This window comes from Haplochromis burtoni, unplaced genomic scaffold (genome assembly GCF_018398535.1).
Source record: "Haplochromis burtoni strain Fernald_Lab_line unplaced genomic scaffold, NCSU_Asbu1 Contig_4, whole genome shotgun sequence".
NCBI classification, from domain to species: domain Eukaryota; kingdom Metazoa; phylum Chordata; class Actinopteri; order Cichliformes; family Cichlidae; genus Haplochromis; species Haplochromis burtoni.
In genome coordinates, this window is record NW_024582365.1 from 4,166,956 (window position 1) to 4,190,295 (window position 23,340).

Below are 23,340 nucleotides of genomic sequence, written 5' to 3' on the forward strand. Positions count from 1 at the left end.
CAAAGCGCAATTTTTTACCCCTGCACTTTGGGCTTCCCTTGCGCCCACTGTGAATCTGCTTCTAACCTGTGATAATCATTTTAATATTTCACCACAGGCAATGTTTACGAGCACACATGAATAACAGGTGGCGGAGGGAGACAGCAGGCAGATATTGCTAGCGCGATTACCAGGCAGGCCTCCCAGAAACACAGTACAAACCGGCGACAGGAACGGGGAAAGTGGCTGATGTCATGCGGAGATGGAAGCAGAGGGAAAGAAGGAAATTACTACTCCCAAACAAAGCGGATGCTGCATTTCTTTTTAGGCAAGTGTAATTGTGGTAGATATTATTCATATCGCAAAGAAAGTGTATTAGGAAATACAGCTACTTGTTTTTGTACTCATAATTAGTTATTAATACCACTCTCCTGTACACACAGATGATAGAGCCAAGGTGTAAAAGGCTTTGCATAAAGACTAGAAAAAACTAAGCTGGCTCTATGCTAAGGTACTAACTACCTATTTTCTAAGAAGACAGATATTTATTTACACTATTAAAAAGCAAAGCAGCATTATGTGGAATATGAGGACCCACCCCAACAGGTCGCGGCAGATGGCCACCCCTCCACGAGCCTGGTTCTGCCGGACGTTTCTACTTGTTAAAAGGGAGTTTTTCATACTATTATTGTATTTTTCTCTGTATGTATTATTGTAGGGTCTAATATATAGCACCTTGAGGTGACTGTTGTTGTGATTTGGCGCTATATAAATAAAACTGAATTGAATTATACTAAATGTCTAAATATCTGTAAAAAGATCATTTATGGCAAATCTATTATGACCTTTTATGCTGTTTTACCCATGTTCTGTAGCCCTGAACCTTTCCTGACACTGCCCAAGCTGTACATAAGAACAGGTAATTAAATGTTTTTACGTGCGTCTGTGAGAATAAAGCAAGTAACTGTTCTGTGATTTCACAGCATGCCAACGAGTGTTGCGTGTTCTGCCTCTGGCATGCACGGCGTCACTTGAAGCATTAAGAGTTGCTGATGGGTGCTATATGTGAGAACAGGCAACAGCAATGTCCTGACATGATTCTCTCAATATTTTCCAAGGTGTTATGACATTAGAAGGTTGTAGTATATAATGAAAACGGATAAAATAAAATAGCGTACAACTAAGTGTGTTTAAGAGCCTCAACAGAAATACACAGACAAGCCTCAAAATGATAATGCAGACTTTCACAGTCAAATCTGGTTAAAAATCAAGATGGAAAAACAAATATTTATGAGGAAGTAAATGTGTAACTGGATAATTCATGATGCCAGTTGGCAGATGGCAACCGCATTCGTCAACAGCACTAGACACAACAACTTTCAGAGGGCCACAGGTAGCAGCCACACACAAGATGGTATTTGGTTTCACTTGCTGATTCTATTTTCTGCCGCTTTGCTTGGATGATCCTGCAAAGGCAGGGTTCACAAGGCACCACAACCCCACTTCTCCTCCTCATGGGAAGGCCAAGTCTGAAGATGTGGCCAGGCGAGAAAAAGGAGAGAGACAGGATGGCACTCAAGTGGGAGCATTTAGCCACTTGGAAAGTTAGAGAAAAATACTATGGTAAAAACTCAAGTGGCAAACTGGGCTAAATGGATTTCTCCATTTCTCAGTTTCTCCTACGAATCTCTAAGGACTCTGTGGCAGCACACGGCTGAATATCTGAGTCACTCAGTCTATCATAGCTGAAATGTATCCTGATGTTTCAAATGGCTAGAGCACTTGAGTTGCATGGTTAGATGGAGAAATGTCAGGCCACATAGAGGAGAAGAGAGAAGAGGAGATGAAAAGATTAGAGAGGCACAGGTGTTTGTGTGTGTATTTGTGTGCGTATGTGCTTGAATGTGCACGATTATGTACATTAATCACATCCTTCTCATATCAGTAAGTGGTTTTCACCTCCCCTATGTACCCATTATCCACTCTGATTTTCACCAGTCCATCCGTTTGTTTTCTCCTTGGCAGTGGCCTTTCTTTCACTTCATTTACGTCGCGATAGCCATTCGGTTATAGTGCTGATTAGAAAACAAAAGCTAGATGGAGACAAATGCATAAAATCCCATTTAGGAATATTATGTTTGTGTCATTCTACGGTATAATATATATATTTCTGCATTTAAATGTCAAAAAACTGAATACTGCTCACTTGAATACTAACATGTTTTAAATAACATTCAAACCCCCTTAAAATACACATTTATATTTAATGCCTCAAATTTTAGTCATTTGCTAGTAGCATTATAACAAGTCAGTCACAGAGCTAATGATTAGAAACTAATTAGAAAATAAAACAATAAGCATAATTTCTGCCTGTGTCCCAATATGTAGATTTTTACTGGCAATAGTGTCATAATTTATCACTGCATCATTTTACTGCCACGCTGTCTTTTGCTATAAAGACATTTGAATATGTGCACTTAAATTGCCCAATAATGTTATGAAGGGAAAGACCGTGTTTAAATTTTCTGTAACGTGTAAAAAAGATTCAGAAGAAGAAGAAAAAGAAGACCTGTGCTCTGAGTCCTGGTTCCTAAATGAGAGAAGTGACCCAGAAGTAGCTGTGTGGTGACCAAATGAAACAAATACTAAGAAAAGTAGCTTCATTGCTTCCTTTATTACCTCCTTTAGCAGAGGATGCACTGGATCATCTTTAATAGAAGGAGAGGAAATGATGCATCATCTCAATGTTCATGAACACACTTATCAAAATTGAGAAAGTGGTGCAGATCAGCTAAATGTTAAAAGTAAGTACATGTTCTATTGCATACCATAACCTACTGATGTACTTTGAGTTTTTAAAAAGATCCTTTTAAATGCACTGGTGAACTATGACTGTGTCGCTGCTGTAATAAAAATCTGCTGCTTGTCAAAGAGTCGTATGAAGTCTTGCATGTTCTTGCATGAAGAATGCACGCTCTCAAGATAATGAGCTTCATCAAAATGTGTTTAATTTTCTTTAAAACTCAGTTTGCATTGGTAACGTCCATTGCTGTATTGCTGGGATTGTGATGGATGGATGAAGGGAATTTTATTTGGGTCCTTTCCAAGGAGCTGGAAAGGAGTTGCGCTCCTCAGCAGGAAAATAAATTTTATTCCACTTTATTGGCTAAGCAGGTCAAATTAGTGTGATTGCAGGGTGATCTACTGATAGCGTGCTACTTACAAAGATGCAGCCAGTTCATTTTGATAATAACTACCATTCTGCCAAGAGCAGCGCAACTTAGCGGCTCAAAAACCAGCAGTCCTGATGAGGAAGCATGTAATCTGCTAACCTAAATAATACAGTCTGAGCACGGGTCTTAAGTATGCGTTTCTCACTGATAACGGCACGGCAATTCAGATTACTGAGAGGAGGCAAAAGGAGAATCAATATGTTTTTGATACAAGGGATAATTCTTCTGATAGAAATTGATGTTGCCTGTTTGTGGTGCTGCAGGTTGAGAGTCAGCTGGAGACGTGAGTTGTTATAAAGTATTCCAGTGTATAGACCTGAAATCTGTGCGTAACAGCTTAACTGTGTGACGTGTAGAAGAAGACCAAATATTATCTGTCATCAGATCCAGAGCCCTCCATTTGTTAATGAAGATAGTGTTAAAGTACCATATACAGAAATGTGTGCATTGCTTTTTTTTGGTACCTTTATTATTCAGGAGCAGAATTATTTAGGGCTTGGCTCTAAACATTCAGGGTGAGGACCGGCCGTAAAAGTCCAGCCTTTGTAATAAAGATGTTTTTCATTAGTTTTTCTCGCCTATTTGGCCATCTTCTCAACATTGCAGGTTCAACATGGCGCACATTTGGCGTGACATTGTTACTGCAAGTGCAGCCCGATACTCTGTGCACCACATTTTAAATCCTCACCAATTCTCCTACACACCTGTCATTGAGCCTTTACTTGATCTCATGATGTTTTTAGATGAGGTCAAGAAAAAGCTGCCAGGAAAAGAAGGTAATATTTCAGATTTTAATACTAGAATTAGGAGCCTGCTGAGTCAGCCACGTGACGGTGATAGTGGATTGAAATTTGCTCTGAAAACTAAGCATTTGCTCTTATAAACTGCAGTATGATCTCTGTTCTATTATAAAACACCTCTAGTAATTGCAATTCATATCTAACGGGAAAAGCACTGAAAGCAAAACACTTTCATCATGGTCGTGTTTAGTTAGATTAAATCTGTTTGATTCTTGCCGACTTTGATCTGCTAGCAGAATAAATGTTTGGGAAATATCACAAGTACATTGTACTGTTACAGCCCTGAAATAAAAAATATGGTACTCATATAGGGATTGGGGTATTGAGGATTAATGGGGAAGGTTAAAACTGTGAAGCTATGATCCTCAGTTTTTGTGTCTGCTGAGTTTTCACACTGCTTAAACAAATATGTGATTCTCTCTCAGGCATCCCCTTGTGTTACAGTATGCACTGTATGGCCTATTTTATAATGAGTACTCTTGATAACTCAGCTCCATCTCTCTAAAAATACAAGTATGGAAAACAAAAAAGACAAAAAAAAAAATCCAGGTTATCCAACACAGCTGGTATAAAATATTGAACATATCAAAATAAGACTAAGTAATGCTGAAATGATTGCAGTGCTTTGTTTCTTGAACCCGAAGAGAGGTCAGTGAAAATGGTTTGCTTAGTGCTTCTGTGTAGATAGATGTACATTTTATATATATTTTATGATAAAAACTAGAAGATTCTTATAACACCACAACAGCAGCAGGGTCACACAATTCCAGGCTACAAACACGGGCTGTAATTGAGGATGCAACTAAATGGAGAAGAAATTAGAGCTGGTGGCTAGGCAACAGCAAAAGGAAGGAAGTGCAACAGAATGAACAGCCTGAGCGGAAGCAGTCCGTGAAAATATCGTGCAGTCAGTGGTCCATAGAACTGCAGTCGAAGAGAAGTTGTCAAAGTCAAGTGAAGTGCATCATGCACAGCGCATGAAAAGAAACGCATAAACAATGGGAGGGCTATGTGACAGCCAGTGGCACCAGATTCATTTCAGATGTGGGGGACTAGTAAAAAGTCAGCCAATAAAATTGATTTAAAACTATTGCAGCATGTCAGCTGTCCCCTCTCATCCGAAAAATGGTTGGGGGAGAAAGTAACTGTGGATGGTTCTACGTGAGAGAATGCAAAAATCCATGGGACTCCTAAAGTTTTGCTCAGTTTCAGTTAGCATCCATTCATCCATAATCTCCACTTATCCAATTCAGGGTGGTTGGAAGGCAGGGTAGACCCCTGACATGTCACTAATCTGTTACAGGGCTAACACAGACAACCAATTTAGGATCATCAAATAACCTAACCCCACTTCGTTCTGTGAGAGGAAGCTGGAATATCCAGGGGGAGCCCACAGAGACGTGAGGAGAACACTGAAACCTGGAACATGGTGGATTTGAACCTAGGACCTTGTTACTGTGAGACAGCATCATGTCCAATGAGTTTGCTCTGCCTTGTTCTTTACTCTTCCCCTCTATTGAGTGTGTGTTACTCACTGATGAAGTTTGTTTGGCCTGTGTAGATCGTGTACTGCAGCTCATAGGAGGTGACGCTGAACTCGTCCTCAGACGTCCAGTGAACAGTGATGGTGTCGTGGGAGGCGGTGCACAGCTCGTCTCTTATTGATGGAGGGTTGGGAGCTACGTGTGGAGGAAACAAGAACACGATCAAATAAAATAAATGTTAGAAAGCGTCATCAAGTCATTTTGTCTTAATTCTCAGAAATATAATACGTCTCAACAGCTGCATAAAATTTTTACTACTTGAATTTGACACTAAGTGGACACGAGGTAATTGTCTTTCTAAAGGGGAGTTTTGTGTGTTCATAACGTCTTTCAGACATTCATTTTCATTTATCTGAGGGCATATGAATGTGTTGGCTTTGTGTCAGAATGAAAACCCCGGCCACTTTTGTAAAGATCGTGAGCACACCCTTTCTTGGTCTGACCTATTAATATTTAGGCAGCACATTCAACGTGGAGAAGTCTGAATGGCATGGAGCCATATAGCAAACAAACGAACACAACTTCTGAACAGGTGTGAGCCTGTGTTTTGTTTTGGCCAATGAAGACTTTAATTAAAGAGAGGGTGTTGACATCCAAAAACAGATGACATATGAGATCAGGGTTCACAAAGATCAAAGTACAAGATAACAATGTATGAGGAAATAGAGCAGAGTTAGAAAAGCTTCCTTTGTGCTTTTTTGTCCAACACAATCTTAAATAATTTATACTTTGTAACTGTCATAGACAGCATGAGCATTTGTTGAGTTAATCTGCTGCTCCTTAAGGCCAGATGACTTTTCTGTCTGAAAGGGAGACAGCTGAGGTGCCACGAAAAGCAATAAATTCAACAGAGGTTAAGGTTTTGAAAGAACCATAAAATAACATTACTCTCTTCCCTCAGGAAAAGATAGGTTTGTGTATTTTGGTTTCAGTTGCCGTCCAAATGTGAAAATCAAAGTCTGATAACTCGCATTTGTGAATTACAGAATGTCAAACAGGACAAACGTGTGTTTTTATCCTGTCTTCCTCCCCTCACCCCTAACCAGTCACGCCAGATTGCTGCCCCTACCTGAGCGTGGCTCTGCAGGAGGTTTCTTCCTGTTAAAAGGGAGTTTTTCCTTCCTACTTTCACCAAAACACTTGCTTATAGGGGGGGTCATGTGATTGTCTGGGTTTTCGCTGTTTTCTTTGTATTGTATGTCTTTGTAGGGTCTTTACCTTACAAGTACCTTGAGGTGACTGCTGTTTTGATTTGGAACTATATAAATAAAATTGAATTGAATAAGGCAGCAAAGTTGTGTTTTCCATGTCTGAAAAGGGCTTATGTGACAAGGCTGGATAGTTTTCTTAACTTTTAGAGAACAGTTTTGTTCTTTGAAACAGTGAATCAAAAAAACAAAAACAAAACCAAGACAGCAGCAGGACGACTGTTAACATATCTACTGCAGATTTGACAGGATGTGAATTTACCTGTTAGGTAATCTAGTCCTTCCAGAATCTTCTTCTCTCGGGAGAAGTCAAGAGCAAAGTTGTCAAACGCCTCGTTCAAGTTGACATCTGGGATGAGCACCTGAGAGGAAGCCGTGGCCATTGCAACCCTTTTGAGTTGTCAGGACACGGGGGCGAGCAAAGTAAATGGTAGAGAAGGAGGGATGAGAGGTCCGATGAGGTGACGAGGAAAAGAGGGATGGAGCAGGAAAAGATGGGAGGTGATGAAGAGATGGAAAAATAAGAGCAGAGAAGTGAGGTGAGATGGCAAGAGGAGAGAGGTGGTAGACATTATTAGTGACACGGAAAAGGGCAAGAGAGGGGAAAAAATTTAAAAGAATACAAACATGAAATTCATAGTCTCAGAATAAATGTCTACATCCAATCCAACTCAGAATGTCTGCCTTGGTGTTGTCAAAACACACTCAAAGCAGACATGCACTGACAGACTTACTCTACAGTCTCTACAGCTTTGTGGAAACTTGTGCCTACTTCTGCTTTGAGCATCAGTGAGCTGTCTGTGGCAGGAGCCAGCCAGAACCACAGTGCTGGCAGGGTTACACAGCAGTGCAGAGTGGAGGACAGATCAGCACTAGTCCTTAAGACTTCAGTTCCTCAGTAAAGAGAAACCAGTCAGTCAATAAAGTGCACGGCCAGGTGGTTGAAAGAAAAGTGGAGCCGAGGCCAAATAAAAGATAGTGTGCTAGCCGTGGCTTTTGCAAAGGTCTTTGTGAAAGAGACAGAGCAAAATATCTACAGGAGGAGGACGACGAAGGAACGAGGGTATTACAGAAGTGCGAGGGTTGAAAGGAAAACTGCAGAGCTGGCCCTTAAATGATAGATGATTTTCAACAGAGGCCTGACATTGATCGCAAGAGCCAAAGACTTTTGATAAAATGCTGATTTCACCAGCAGCCCCTTCAAGTGGATTTCACAGAGGTAAAAATCGAAAACTCATTGTAGGGCAGAGGTTTGGATTTAAAGAGTCAAAGACTTATTGCCAAATACTCTGACAACTATCATGCAGCCTGCTACAAGATGACACAACTCCACACGGAAAAAGCGAGACAAAAACCCCAGTCAGGATGACTTGTCAAAAGCCTCCCACTTGTCTGGACTATTAATAGCTATAATGAAGTGAAATTAGCATATTGTTGCAACAGGCAGGTGGTATAAGTCGGTGCGCCGCTCCACCTACCTTTCGGCGACATTTCTGGCAGTCTGAAGGAAGCGGGCGTGGTCGTTCTCCTTCAAGCTCTGCTCAGCCTGTGTGATCAGGGCACTGGAGCGCTCCAAACACTGGCGACAATTTGCAATCTGCTGAGCCAACTTGCGCAGTTTCATCACCTGGAACAAACAAAGCACACGTTGCCACGTTACGACACACGCGGTTCGTTTTCATTTGCACACTGTGAGCCTTGAAGGAATACATCGCCCTTCTCGATAACTCGACTTTTAAATTTTTCATTTAGCTAAGAGAACGCAGACGACATTGCCAGCACCTGGTCTAGTAAAAGATTCACAAATGCCACCGCGACATTCTTTTACTATGCGGGAATCTTGACACGTACTCTATGTCTCTAATCCCCATCTCCAAAACTTAGACAAAAGTAGTTCACTGGTGTTATTGATCTTCTATGTTCATCTTCTGGGACTGAAAATAACTTTCTATTTGCTCAGGGCAACTTGTGTGCCTTCCACTGCAAAAATTCAGGAAAAAAGGATCTCAAAACTCTCTCTATATCCAAAAAAAAAGAGAAAAAAAGAGCCCTCCTCTGCACTCCAATAATTTCAGTTTGGTGGATTTTTTAAATTCATTTTGACAGTAACTAAAAAAAGCCAATTGTGCTTTGCTTCCCACATTGGCACACATTATTGACACAAAGACAGCACTCTCTCAGATGATTTTTGCTCGGTGAACTTTCCATATTGCAGAGTTAACTGAAGTTTTATAACCAAAGAAAAACAGACGCAGATATTCAAACACATACGACCGAGCGTGATCAAATGTTATATCCACAGAAGAATCTGAACGTGCAGAAGCAATTAGCAGATGACATTAGAGTTTATGATTAAGGATGTTTATCTACTCACAAAAAACAATAAAACTATGGAGTCCACACAGAAACGCAGTCGTAGACACAGTTATCTGAGACATGCACCAACAGGAAAAAGGAGAAAAAGAAGCAGAGGGCCTGAGTTTAAGTGAGCCCATTGGATCTATGCTCACATTGACCTTAATATCATGTTGCACAATCAAAGGGCAGATAGTTCTAGGTCACTGGATGAGGGGCACCAGTCTGTGCATACATACCCATGTTTAAAAACTGTGAAACGAGGCCTGACAGGAAACGGATGAGACACTACTGGCTGTAAAAGTCACAGTTCTTTCCCTCCTACCTTACCAAACAAAAGAGACATCGAGCTCGTCTTTTGAGCACCTTGTAAGCGCATCTACTGTGCATTCACGTGGTGCGCATGATTCAAATGTAGCAGCGCAGACAAACAGGAAACTGCTGATTTTGGACCGCATAATAATTTGCTTCATTTTCATCACAAAGCATCATGCTGTGCGAATCAAGTCAGGTGACGTTGTCGGGTCAGGATTCAGACACGAGCACGGTTTGTAAAGTCCTTTTCACTGTAATTTGTTAGCGTGTGTGCTTTAATGTCATTTCCCACCGAGCAAAAGGAAAGCCACGATGAGCAAATTTGAAATGAAAGTAATCTGTTTATCTTTATTGCTGCTCATATCCTGATCCTGGAAATGAACTTAGTTTGATGTAAAAAACCAAAACAAACCAAAACAAAGGGTCTTTGTGAGCGCTGAGACTGCCAGCAAGAGGCAACTGTAGAATTCAATACCGGCTTTAGCGTGGGGTGCTGTTAAATGATTAAATAAATCATCTGTGAATCTAAAGGCAAAGAATGAAGTTAAGTCTCTTAATGCACTGAACGCATCATAATTTCAGGCTAAGGCTAATTTGAATCTCTAACACTAAACAAAACTAAAAAGTTCACATGGCTAAAAGGTCACCATCAAAAGTTTTCATGGAATCTAAAGTCCACTTTCCTTCCCGCTGCTGGAAAAGCTGCTGCTGCTGCTTTAGAAGTCTCGTTAAGCTGGAGTCTTAATGGAGTTTTCAACTGACATCTCAGCTGCACTTGCACTAAGTCCGCCATAATCTCTTGTCACTAAAAATGACATTTGAGCAGGTTGTTGGCTGCAAAGAGAGGAGAAGCGAGAGGAGGTTTAAAGGATGAATTGTTATTTGGCAACATAGGCCGCAAACAACAATTTTAGAGATGATTACTTCTCTCCTGCAAAATAATGGACAATATGGCACGGTCTGAGTGTGTGTTCGTGTGTGTGTCTCTTACTTTGTGCGAAGCCTACAGTTTGTGATTTAAAGCTGAAATTGAACCTTCTAATATAATTTTAATACTTATGAGGTGATGCTACAATATTTAAAGTTGTTTTTTTATCATTTTACTGAGTCAAAACTTTTTCAGAGGCTGAATTTTCTTAAAGTGCAATCATAGATATGAAAACAAAGCAATGTGTTATTAATGGCTTATAAACATAATACGTTTTCTCTCACTCCAGTTGATTGAAAAACATATTTTTGTAGCTAACATTTAGCAGTGACATAATGGTTAAATTACTAAATAGTCTTCTGTAGGTATTTTTGCAGCTACAGGTATTATCCCCTGGTGGCCATTAAAACAAATTCATCAGTCTTTCATACTGTTTATCATTGAAAGTAGATGAAACCAGGATATGACTGCATACAAAAAGACAGAATCTCAACAACAGATAAATCCAGCTGATGCTGTGGGAATATATGTCATCTGTAAGTCATGGTAGCATGAAGCGCTATTTTACAAGTAATGACCAGCCATCAGTCACTAGAGTTTGGATGTGGATCCTTAAAGTTTTACAGCCTTGATTTGCTTTTAAAGAAATAGAATAAACAAAACCACAGCACTGAAAACAGGCCAAAGCCAAAGGCTTTGTATGGCCGACCATCCACCCTGACCTGGCTCTGAGAGACAAATGTTATATTTGCACATTCACAAGAGGCACTTGTCACATAAACACAGAGACAGGTTGTTTAAGTGGTGCCAACAACAGTAATGCTGTTGTTTTTATGATGAGTCCCAACCAGGCATAAGCTTTTAAAATGAAGTTCAAATGACCCATGAGATTGTTAAAAAAAAATTGTGTTTAAAAAAAAGCTAGTATGTAACACTAAAAAAGTTTTGCATTGTTAATCCTTGGAGTTTGAACAGTTTTCAAGAAAAGATGACGGAAAAGCGGCAGAATAGATGCTTGGAAGACAGGAAGTCATATGACAAAAACACACAAACAGAAACCCGGCCGTGGGAATAGTCTGGTTTTTTTTGTTGTTTTTTGTTATGTGCGTGTGTGTGAGCTGGGAGAGATTAAGTATGACTGCTGAGTCTCCTCTGCAAGATACAGACCTCATTATGAAGAAGTAAGAGAGAGAATGGGAGCACCTTGCTCACCATGATCAAGCCTGTATAATCCGGTTATTCTGTTGCAGAGTCACCTCTGAACACTTTCCTTTATGAGACTGTCCTCAACAGGAAGCCATCTCAGTACTTTGCTCATAAAATGTATAATATGAGCCGTGTTTTTGTAGCAATGTCGCTGTGTAAAATATCAATATTCATCTTATCCTTTGCTCTCTTCTACACATTTGAATTAGTCAAGGCGCATTTGATTCATCTTCCTTGACCTTTCAAAGTGATGCATACAGGCTTCCTACATTTGACCGCTGTACCTTCAGCTGGAGAGCCTTTTACAGGCACAGACTCTCAGGAGAACAAACCTTGCTCTTTGTCTGCATTCATTGTCGACACACTCCTCTGTCTCACACACACACAAACCTATTTTAGTCTTTGTGTTAACTGTTGGGAAATTTCTCTATGAAGCTCCTCTGCCACCTTGGATCCTTCAGAAGCACTTAAAATTTCACCTCTGGAAGGGTTATTCATGGTCAGAGACGGGACAACCACCCATATACACATGGGCATGAGTACACACACACACACACACACATGCACACACGCGCACACACAGAGCCAAATGTGTATCTGTCTGTGCAGTTAGTTGTGGACTTTCTAAAACAGCAGCAGGAGGTTCACAACAGTCTTTCCTGCCATTTTAAATTCTTTCCTCACACATTCATGTTGACTGCCTAAATATGAGGAGAGACTGTTATTGCTCTCTTTTTTTTTATCCTCCGTGCTTTTCATTTCTCGTAAAGCCTGCATGTGGTGTATATTTGGGTAAACAAGCAGACAACCACACAAATATATTCTGTCCACGGCATCGTTGCTTTCATATTCATTCGCTTCTGCAAAGTGATGGTGGGTCGGGCTTATTGCCTTACTTTAGATGGCAAGGCGACACAAGTTTTTGAAATATGAACTGCTGGAAACTGAATGAAACGATGTAATATGAATAAAAATGCGTCTAATCTTGGACTGATTCAGTTAATGACACACGCAGAAGATCGTCCATCTATAACTCGTTTTGGTTGTACGGTACACTTAAAGCTGGGCATACACTGTGCGATTTTTTTCAGTCGTGTTATTCAGCTTCTGCTCAAACTGTACGATTGATTTGCAGGGGTTAGAAGTTCTAAGGTCACGATGCAGGGTCTCACACTATACGGCCCGATGCTCTGATGCGACCCGAGTGCTCAAACTGTGCGTCCATAAAAATGAAGGTAATCTGTCGCTCGCTCTCCCTCTCTGTCTTTCACTCACACAGACACACCACCGCCATCAACTTTGCTAAATTGCTAATGAAAAACACTGATCAGGCAGCTGTGATTGAGCAGCAATGTAAATCCAACTATTTTTACGGTTGTTGTGGTTGTGATGATTTTGTGAGGCCACATGGAAAAGGCTCGGATGAGCTATCCAAAGCTCATCCGAGCTTTCCAAAATTCTACAAGTGCCTCCATCGCTTGCGTCCAGATCACATGCTGTACTGCCGTACTACTCCGTCTTTTTCACTGACCTTTATGTGTTTGCACGTGCGCAGTGTGAGAAGCTGCGGTGACACCCTCACGATGGTCGTGACTACCAAGCGATTGATGATCGGGAGCTGGTCGTGAGGTGTTAATCGCTTCTCGTTACCCCACGTATACTACACGATGCACGACGCACGATGAAGGCCAAAATCGGGCCGATCCCCAAAACGGTTGCACGACTGAAAAATCGGCTCAAAATGGGCCAAAAATCGCACAGTGTAAGCCCAGCTTTAGAGATACGCTTATACACCGCCTGGGGTTCCTTAACAACTCCCAGCAACATCATTTACAACAAAAGATCTTGTTTAGTTTTTTTTTTTATTAGGAAAATATACATTCTGCCTGCCTCAGCAGACATTCAGTTAATTAACTATAGATCTTATCTCAGGAGTTTAAACAATATTCAGCTTTACACTCAACAGTAACTAAAAATACAACATCTGGATGATAATCTTGCTCTGACTGATTAAATCTATTGGGACCTGTTGTGGTCATTTACATTTCTTTTCAATTCTTGGACTCTGCAACTGTGGCTATGCATGATTCACAGTTCAAAATAATCCATATTTATCTTAAGTTATCTTATACTAGGCCTTGGCGCAGCCCCTCAGTTCCTCGAGTGTCTCCCTTTAATGTCACAAGCCCTTTAAACTCTTATGATTTCTTGTGACTGTGTGCAGTGAACTTGCAGTCTCGTTAACTCTGAAGTGAAGAGTCAGGGTTAGCTTATTAAATACATTTTGGAAAGCCAGAAATCTGTTGCTGTCTACATATACTGAAATTCATATTAACTACTTACACTCGTAGTCCAGTCAGAACCTCATAGATGTAAAACATATATTGAAAATATACTCTAAATAAGTGAATATTGTAGTTCTTTCAGGACAGCAGTTTAACTGCAAAATGGGATAGATGCTCAGGAATCTTGTTATTATATATAACCAGATTACAGTCACTTGGCAACCAGTTGAGTCAAGTTCCCTATCGTAAAGAGACACATCCCAGGATGAGTTACGCTCATTGGCACAGACTGACTCAGACTGATTACAATATCATGGCAACCTCTCTGAATTTCTAAATTAGACAGCGATTATTTGCAAACCTTGACCAATCTGAGAGTAACTGCAGTCAGTCTAAGTTGGGCCGTGAGTGTTTGGAGGCAGGTTGCCTTTCTTGAGGTGACCTGGGCAATTGCTTTGTGATGAAACGTGGTCGCCAAGAGATTGAAGGTATTGCACGCTCATCCGCTGGTAACTGCAACTACTTGCATTCAGGAAAAAAAATTCCAATAGTTGATTATGTTAATTTGGCTACGCCTAGAAATTCTGTCCATAAAAATTATGAACAGAATCGGTGACAAAGGGCAGCCGCGGCGTAGCCCATCACCCACCAGGATCAAGTCCGACTTATTGCCGGCTGTACGGACCAAGCTCTTGCAACGGTCGTATAAGGACTGAATGGCCCATAGCATGTTCATCTGGATTTAGCATTTTCAGTGGGAGAAATGTTTTGTCACTCATCCAAGTGACTTCCTTCCTTCATGACTTCTTCAGATAAGTGAAGAAGTCATTTGGATGAGTGACCTTTTATTTATTTTTTATTAACTTACAGGGAACCATAGTAGGTTCCCTGTAAGTTAATAAAATGCCAATATTGTTGTCTGTTAGCTTTGTTTTTTTGTGTCTTAAAGGTTAAAAAAAAATCAGTCAGTGCCACATTTGTGATTGTACCTGAATTTGAATATTTCAGACTGCACTTAAAAGACGCTTAAAAAAATTTCGTTGAATATAATACTTTACCTTGGATTCTTTGATCTTCACGGCGATGACCTGTTTTCTCTGGCGAATGATCTCCACCAGCTCATCACACTCCTCTACCAGCTTAGCTTCATGCATGGCTGTGTTCACCTGAAGAGAAGCAAACACACAACTTAAGAAACCCTCACAGCCTCACTTTAAAGTCAAACTGTATATTCACTGACTTGCTCAGGTTCAATGTATCTTATATTTTGCTTTTGGTGTCTGATATCAAAAATGTGTCTGCACATGTTTTTTTTCTTCCTCGTTCACATGCTCTCGTTGGGAACTTTGTAAGACTTTCGGAGTGGCAGGAAGGATCATTTGCATCATCGCATACAGAGCACGTCCTATAGTTTTCCATTTCATTAAGAATTCTGCACACCAGGAAAAGTGCCTTAAGCAACGTGCACCTGGATTAAAAATAACTCGTGAAGAACAAAACAAGGAAAAGTGATTTCCAACTCATCAGCTGTCACTGGGAAGATCATAAATCAATATATTAGGTACACGAATCCAAGGTTAAACAAAACAATTCATAAATACACATAAATATGGCAAACTAATTGGTCAGCCAATTAGGGGGCATTGCAGGTAGTGAGAAACCGACATTTTAATGTACACTGTAGATGGAATTTATTATTCATTCGCCAAAAATGTTCTTGTCCTTGCTGGAGCCCATCTCTCCTAATAAAAAGGGTTACTGTGCAGTTGGATTTGAAACACTGTTTTATACTTGTATGCAGCATGAATTTATTACAAAAATGGTGCATTAAATGATTAGAGTTACACTATTTTAAAAAAACATGTTTATTTAACTCAGAAAAAGCCAAGGTGGATTATTTGAAAACTCAAAGGCACCCAGAAAAGGTCTGTGGAGACAATAATTAAATCACTCATAGAAAATGCTCACACCAAGCCAATTTAATAGATTCTGTGATTGTTTCAGGACCAAAGTCACCAAGGCAACTCTTCATCAGTTCACCATTTCACGCCAGCACTAAATGAACATCCATCTTCAAATTTGTGTGTGTGGGTGGGTGAGGTTTTTTTTTGGAGACACTAAGGGTGTTTGCTGAATTTCAACAATGAACCACTATTAAGCAGTTTGCTCATTATGAAATATGCATACAATTACTGCAAAAGCTTTAGAACCACTTAGGGCAGGGTTTTAGATCATAAAAAAAGATACTCCAACTTCACTGTTGAACCAAAGAAGAGAAGAGAAAATCTAAACGGCAATTTGTCCAGTGAGTGGGTTGTGATTTCTGATTCATGAGCAAACAAAGGTACAAAAAAAAGACAGAAATGACATCTATACTTCCAGCCTTTACTGTGTCAGGGTTTCTGGGTCGTTGACCCAGTATTTTCAGTTCACGTTCACTGTTTATCTAATGCCTGTTCCACTTCCAGTTTTATTGTGTTAGCCTTGGTCTGTGTGCATTATGTTCAGTCCTCTTCCCATTTATCATTAGTTCATTATGTTCAGCTGTTCACTCACCTGTCTCCAATCGTTGTCATTGTTAGTCATGTATTTAAGCCCTCTCTTCCCTTCAGCCCTTGTCGTGTCATTGATGTTATGTTGTCGTTTCTGCCTGCGTTCAGTCAGCTAGCCATTCAGTCTTTCAGTCAGTCAGTCAGTCCTTCATTCATTCAGTCAGTCAGTCAGTCAGTCAGTCGTCCAGCCAGCCAGCCAGCCCTTTCCTACTCCTGTTCTGTTTGTTCACTCCGTCGACAATAAACACCAACCTTCACCTACCGACCTGTGAGTCCAGCATTTGGGTCCTCCTTCTCTCATCCACGACACTAATCCTGACAGACTGGTTTTAGGTCTGGGCGTACCTTACTTGCTTCATCTGCTCTAATAGTTATATTTTTTTAAAATAATATTTATGTTTCATGGTACAGTAACATAAAGATGCACAAAACTCATATCTGTTATCTAAGATCATGTTGTAACAGAGATGTAATTGGCTGTATTTACACCTGTGCAGAGGTTTACTGTAAGTGCAACCTCTATATCTTGTTGAGTGATTTTGTCTGTAGGAGTCACTTCAAACCATTACAGAAATTACAAATATACTCCAGAATAAAAAGAAATAAAACTAACCCAGCAGGGTGACAGTGGGAATTTTTCACCCAAACTGGCAACTTCAGAGTTATTGAGAAAATTCAGACAAGAGGCTAGAAATTTCACTTCAAATAAGACGTTTTCAGAGGCCACAAACATTCACAGAGAACAGTGTTCCTTGAACTGCTTCGCTAGCTGCTGCAGCGTTTGTTGTCACAAAAAGCTACAGGTGAGTGTTTCCTGCAGGGAAGGGACTGTGGCAAGAGCACTTTTGTTCTTGGCTGGCAACCATAACACAGTAGTACACAAGGAGATGCACTGCGAGGAGACCTCTTTTACTGTGGCACACGCAATCTTACAGAGGTGCAATGATGACATTTAAATTAAAGATCACAGCAGTGATAACAAAATACAGCAGAGCAGAATTTACAAAGATAAATGCTCATGTGGGATAGAGTAGATTTAAATAAGTAGATTTTTTTTTTACATACAAACAAAAAAATCACCTTGATTAAGAAGTGTTTTCTTAATGTTATTAAAAATATACAGAATGACGTAGATGCACATTATGATCTCTTACTTATCCACCGATCGACTGATATGATCAAAGGAATTCATTGGACTGTGTGTTTCTAAACTGTTCAATAACAGAAAATAATCCATATATATATATTTAGAGATGTCAACAGTACCAACGCATACAGTACCTTTTCACACCAAATTGTGAGAAAGCAACATTACTAGGTAATTTTTTTAGTTCTGTAGATAGTATAGACAGGTGTGCCGTGGAAGATTATCTGGTTCAATCTGATTAGTGATCGGCGTGCGTAACGGGCAGAACAATTACATTCTCTTCCACTAGAGGGCAGTGCAACTACCTGCTCTAATTAAAAGGGTTGCCAATGCCAACTGCCAGTAAGACAGAAGAAATTACATTTGGTGGTGTGCCATGTGACTTTTCTAATATGAAATATGTGTCTTGGTTCAGGGTTGGGAAGCACTGACCACCCAGTCTTTATGAAGAACTTCGAGAGGTCAGTAAAGGTTCTGATTCAATAACAATTAAATATTAAAGAGTTTCCCTCAATGTTAACCTGGCTGGTACACATGTTAACCTTAACATGAGTAGGGGGACAGCCAGTTAGACGTAACTGTTTATCTACTATCACTCACCCCAATTAGCTATTTCTCAAATTATTATTAAGACTATAAAAACATTATTACTATTGATGAAGATTAAGATGATTCATTTATTGATAGAAGTAGCTGCTCAAAAGTTTCCTCAAATATTTTAAGGGCATATTGCACACAATGCTGAGGTGTGCCAAGTTTTTGGCTAACGTCTCTTTTCGAATTCCCTTTTCATTGCAAAAGTATTCATTATATCCGTCAAACTATGCCCTATTTGTCATTTCTAATAAGTTTTGTACTAAAAATGTCAAATCTGTTATGTGTAGACGCAGAATTGGTTTATCCCTTGAGTTGGGTGCACACAGAGAAGATTTTTCCTGCACAACTATTGCTCAAAACCACATAATTCTTCTTTTTTTTTTTTTTTTTTTTTTACAAAAAATCTGGCTTCTTGCAAGAAAACTATAAAGAAATGCAAGGTGGTTTAAGACTTGCACAGTACTGGATCCTCTTAAGGATGGCTTTGAGCCAAAATAGGCCCTCACATGGTGAGAAAATCACAGGGGCACACAAACACAAACAACACAGTTCTGCAAAAAGCCATTTTATGACTGCAGCTTCGTAATTAAGCAGGATGAATGCAGCTATCCTGGGTCACTGTGAATTACGACTGGGCTACTTAGCAGCGTAGTTATGGAAAATTGTTCCCTCCTCGTTCCCCCTTCTCTCCGTCTCTCTCTCTCTCTCTCTTTTAACCTCACTCAAATTAGGCATTATTAGACTCCTCTGCAGGTATACTAAAAGCACTGTGCCAACTTCAAGTTAAGGTCTGTTATTGGAAGAATAACCACATATAGCAAGTGTTAAGAAACCTTTCACCTGCTCCTGCTCTTAAAATATTTGTGAAAACTAGTCAGGGTGCTAAAATTCAATAAAAATATCTCACTTTCAAATTTCTTAAAAAGGTTTGGTTGATGATAATTATGTTTAACACATGTTCTAATTTGCTCAATTTAATCTGTCTTTGGGAAATTATTAAACTCTCCAACATCGGATAAATAAAAGTATTTGAATACAATATATTAGGCAAACTAAATGGAATTATGATTTATAAGGATTATTACTTTAGTCAATAGTAATATAATAATAATGTTAATATAGAATATCCTCCTCATTAATGCAGCTATGACTTAACCTGGCACTTCTGGTACTCAAGGGAGGTTCTTATCTCACTGCGCCACAGTCTTTCTCGATCAAAGCTATGACTTAACCGCATCCTTTTCAGTGCTTTCTACTAATTATTAAAAGTACATCTGACAAGCATGTTTGTATATGCTATTATAATGACATTATTTTAGCAAAAGCAAATGCAGATATCAGCTGAGTAATGTTACAGTTGGGTACAACTGGCAGCACATATTTCTCTCTAATAAGCTACCACAGTTCTCATCAAGTTGACATCCTATAGCCTGTACTGAACCACAGCAAATAAACACCATATCTGCATAGCTGATCTACTGCTGGTAATCTTCCTCAGATAAATCAAGACATCCAGCACAGAATTGTGCTGAGAAATGGAGAGTAAGAAAATAAATGCAGTCCCAACAGTATGGGATGTTGAAATCCACTGTCCCACATTATTACAAAATGTTCTGGATTGTGGCTCACTTGTCCCCTTTCCTCACATATCACCGATCGATGTAATAGGCACAAGTCCCAATGAGAGGTTCATTTATTTATTTATCATTTTAGATGTAGCTGATTCAAAGTAATTCTTGAAGCAAGTATTGCTACTCAGCAACCATCTGGTAGTTATATCGAATTAACAAGACTTACCTCCAAAAAAGAAAAGATAAGCGATACTTTAATGGGACATAATGCATGTATAAAATCACCAGGGAAATCTAATTAAAGTTAGCGTAAGTTTGTCGACTTTATTTCTACTACACATGCAAAAAGGTTTTAATATGTTACAACTTCATTCAGAGCTCAGGTTATCCCGACAGAACAAAGTCAATGCTCATTCACTATATGGATAGAGTAAAACAACAAAAACAGGAAGTATGCTCATCTACATCTCTACTGTGGACTGGTAGCACTTTCTGTTACAGCTTGGCCACAACGTTATAATAGTGGGGTATGAGTGTGAAAGCAAATATAATGTGGAAATAATTACAACGTTATTACAAAGTAACATCCAAATAATAACCAAGTAATATCTTGTATGAACAATGGATCTAGCAGAGAGGTACTAACTTTAAATTTGTATAATTGGTTAATAACAAGACCAAATGGGGCTAATAATGACAATATAAACATATGCCTGTAAAGCAGGACCAATTAGTAGTCATACAGTAATATATAGGTAACCATATGATGACCAGCTGGAACTAAAATGGTAACATTAGTTCATTATGATTTTTATATAATAACTTAAAAGTTTCAGTGATATCAATAATAGGGGAACACTGCTTTATCATATTAGGATACTATTGCCATAATGCTGGAATTAATCCAACCTTACGGCGCCAGTATTGTTCTTTGTTTGAAGGTTATCATGTAAACATATTTAATTCTGAGGTGTATTGCCTGGAAACATAGGGCAGTTTCTATGCAATAACCAGGACTCAAGCAAGCTGAATGAAAGATGTCTGGTCATTTAGGTAATATGGGATAGGTAATAATAACTAAGAATCATTTTTCAAACGTCAAAGGCAACAATTAAGTGATGACTTCAAGATTATTAATAGTGCGGGTTTATGGAAGGTGCAAACCACTGGTTACACTCAAAAACAAAAAGACTTTGCCTGATAAAAACAAAAACAAAGATATTTGTTTAGAAACTATCTATGAACACTTTTGAAATGTGAAGTCGAAACACATATCCAACTCTCCTTTTCTAAAAACTAGTAGTAAGTAGAGAGACAGTATTTTAGGAGTTGTCAATCATCAGGAGGTGAGCTAAACTCAAAACGAGTCTTTGCTTGTTAAATTCCCCCGATTCTGAGATTCGGCATTGCAATTTCTCACTGTGCTGTCATTTTAAGAAAATCCATTGACTGCAGACAAATGGGATGAATTGTGTGTGTGAGTTTTAATGATGCTGCAGTGCTCAATCTTGAAAATACTATTTGCTTTTGTCACAGAAAATCTCACAGCTGAATCACCATAATAACATCACAAACACAGCAGAGAATGCAGCTAAATTACCCGCCCACCTTGACATTACAAAATCCCAACTTGTTTTCTTAAACTGCAAATCTTTACAAATGCATACTGTGTTAACAAGCACTGCTCACGCCCACACCGATGTATTTTAAATTCTAGTTAACAAGCAAAGGTTTCACTGCATATCAATTGTGGCAGGAGTGGTAAATGATGTACAAAATGTCTAACAGATCTTGTAGATTTCAGATTGACATACATCAAGAAAAGAAATAGTCTTTTATCCAAGAAAACTGTCGAAACAGATATATACAAATCCTGTTGTGCTGTACATTAGTCTTAAGCCACCCCTCATTCCTTTATATTTTTCTAGGAAAATGGGTGCATTGATTTACTGAAACATGTTCAAACATACATATCATATAAGAAAAAACAATTAGTGCAAGCTAGAAAGTCAATACTTTGTTCGTCAACACAGCCTGAAATCTCTTAGGTAAACTTTCTTATAATTTCTTTAAACAGTCTTCAGGAATAGTTATCCAGGCTTCCTGAAGTGCATTCCAATGCTGAAAAATGAAACTGAATTCATCACTCCATAGGACCTTATGTTACTGATTTCAAATCCAGGTCTTGTGTAATTTGGAATTCCTTATCCTTTGTTCCCCATTTTCCTTCCTTATGAAAGGCTTCTTGACAGCCACCCCTTCTTCTAAGACCATTTCACTCTCACTTGGTGTTGGCTCTATCTGGTAGAGTATCACTTCCTGTTCCCGTTACAACACACAGACCTTCGCACCCTTGGAAAACCCATAGCTAGCCAGGCCCCTGTGGCTGGTGCACTTGAAGGTAGCTTTAGTTCTTCCCCTAGCAGACTGTTCCGAGCACCCGGGAACACAGGGTGGCTGGCTTAAATTGCTGTCTGTCTGAATGGTGTCCAAAATGCTTTGCTTTATAGATAATTGGGAACCTTTTTGGGGAAAACCTGTTCTTGTTAGGAGAGACTGCATCTATCCTAATTTGGATGGAGCAGCTCTCACTTCTACAAATCTGGCCAAATTTAATAAACCCCCCCAAAATCTGACTATCCAGAGTTTGGATCAGGAAGCGGAGTTGCAGACTTACACGCCTCTCTGTAGCTTCTCTCCTCCTGCTATCTCCCCAAAACCCCATCCCCTTAGAGACTGTGTCAAAACAAAAAAACAAACCAAAAATCAGCAAAAAATTATTTAAACACAAAAAAAAATCACACAGAAAGAACAATACTGTATCCACGACTGCACCAAAGAGTAAAACAGTGAAATGTGGATTATAAACATTGGGTCTCTCTTTTCTAGTCCCCTGTTAGTACATGAATTAATCTCCCACTACAGCTTGTTAATCAGCCAAAGACCAAGACAGAGTTTTAATTCATTTGAGAAAAAAAAATGATGCTTAGCTTTGTCCACCCTAGCTTGAAAAACTCAAGAAAAGTTTCATTTGTTGTTATCTATCGTCCACCTGTCTGTTTTTTGTCTGAATTCTGAGACTTTTTATGTGATTTAGTTCTCAGCTCAGATAAAATAATTATTGTGGGTGATTTTATCCATGTAGATACTAAAAATGACAGCCTCAGCACGGCATTCAATCTATAATTGGACTAATTAAAATGACATCACACTAGTTTAGAACATCCTCATTTAGCCTTGAAATCCAGTTTATCGCTCTATAAAAAAGCCCTCCGTAAAGCTAGAAAATCTTACTATCGACCACTCATTGAAGGAAGTAAGAACCCTAAATTTCTCTTCAGCACTAAAGCCAGGCTGACAAAAAGTCAGAGCTCTGTTAAGCCAAGCATTCCTTTAAAGTTAACGAATAATGACTTCGTGAATTTTGTCACAAATAAAATTGTAACCATTAGAGATCATCATCATCATCATCATCGTAAAAGAGGAATCTGCAGAGGAATGTGATACTTGAAGAGTTTCAGTCAGGTTTCAGAGTTCATCGCAACACAGGAACAGCTTTAGTGAAGGTTACAAATGATCTGGCCTCTGACAGTGGACTCATCTCTGTGCTTGTCCTGCTA

The 23,340-nt window shown here is 39.3% G+C and overlaps 1 protein-coding gene across 6 annotated transcripts in view; it reads right to left on the minus strand.

The window, feature by feature from the left end:
- The window catches only part of mid2 (midline 2), a 165,886-nt gene that overhangs the window by 25,709 nt on the left and 116,837 nt on the right, over window positions 1–23,340 (minus strand). For all 6 annotated transcript variants that reach the window (XM_042221571.1, XM_014334759.2, XM_005913392.3 and 3 more), the window contains 4 exons: window positions 14,912–15,019; window positions 8,243–8,391; window positions 7,027–7,154; window positions 5,548–5,691 (listed from right to left, as the gene is read on the minus strand). In XM_042221571.1, coding sequence (XP_042077505.1) covers window positions 5,548–5,691; window positions 7,027–7,154; window positions 8,243–8,391; window positions 14,912–15,019 — 529 coding nt within the window. The remainder of the gene's footprint in view (window positions 1–5,547; window positions 5,692–7,026; window positions 7,155–8,242; window positions 8,392–14,911; window positions 15,020–23,340) is intronic.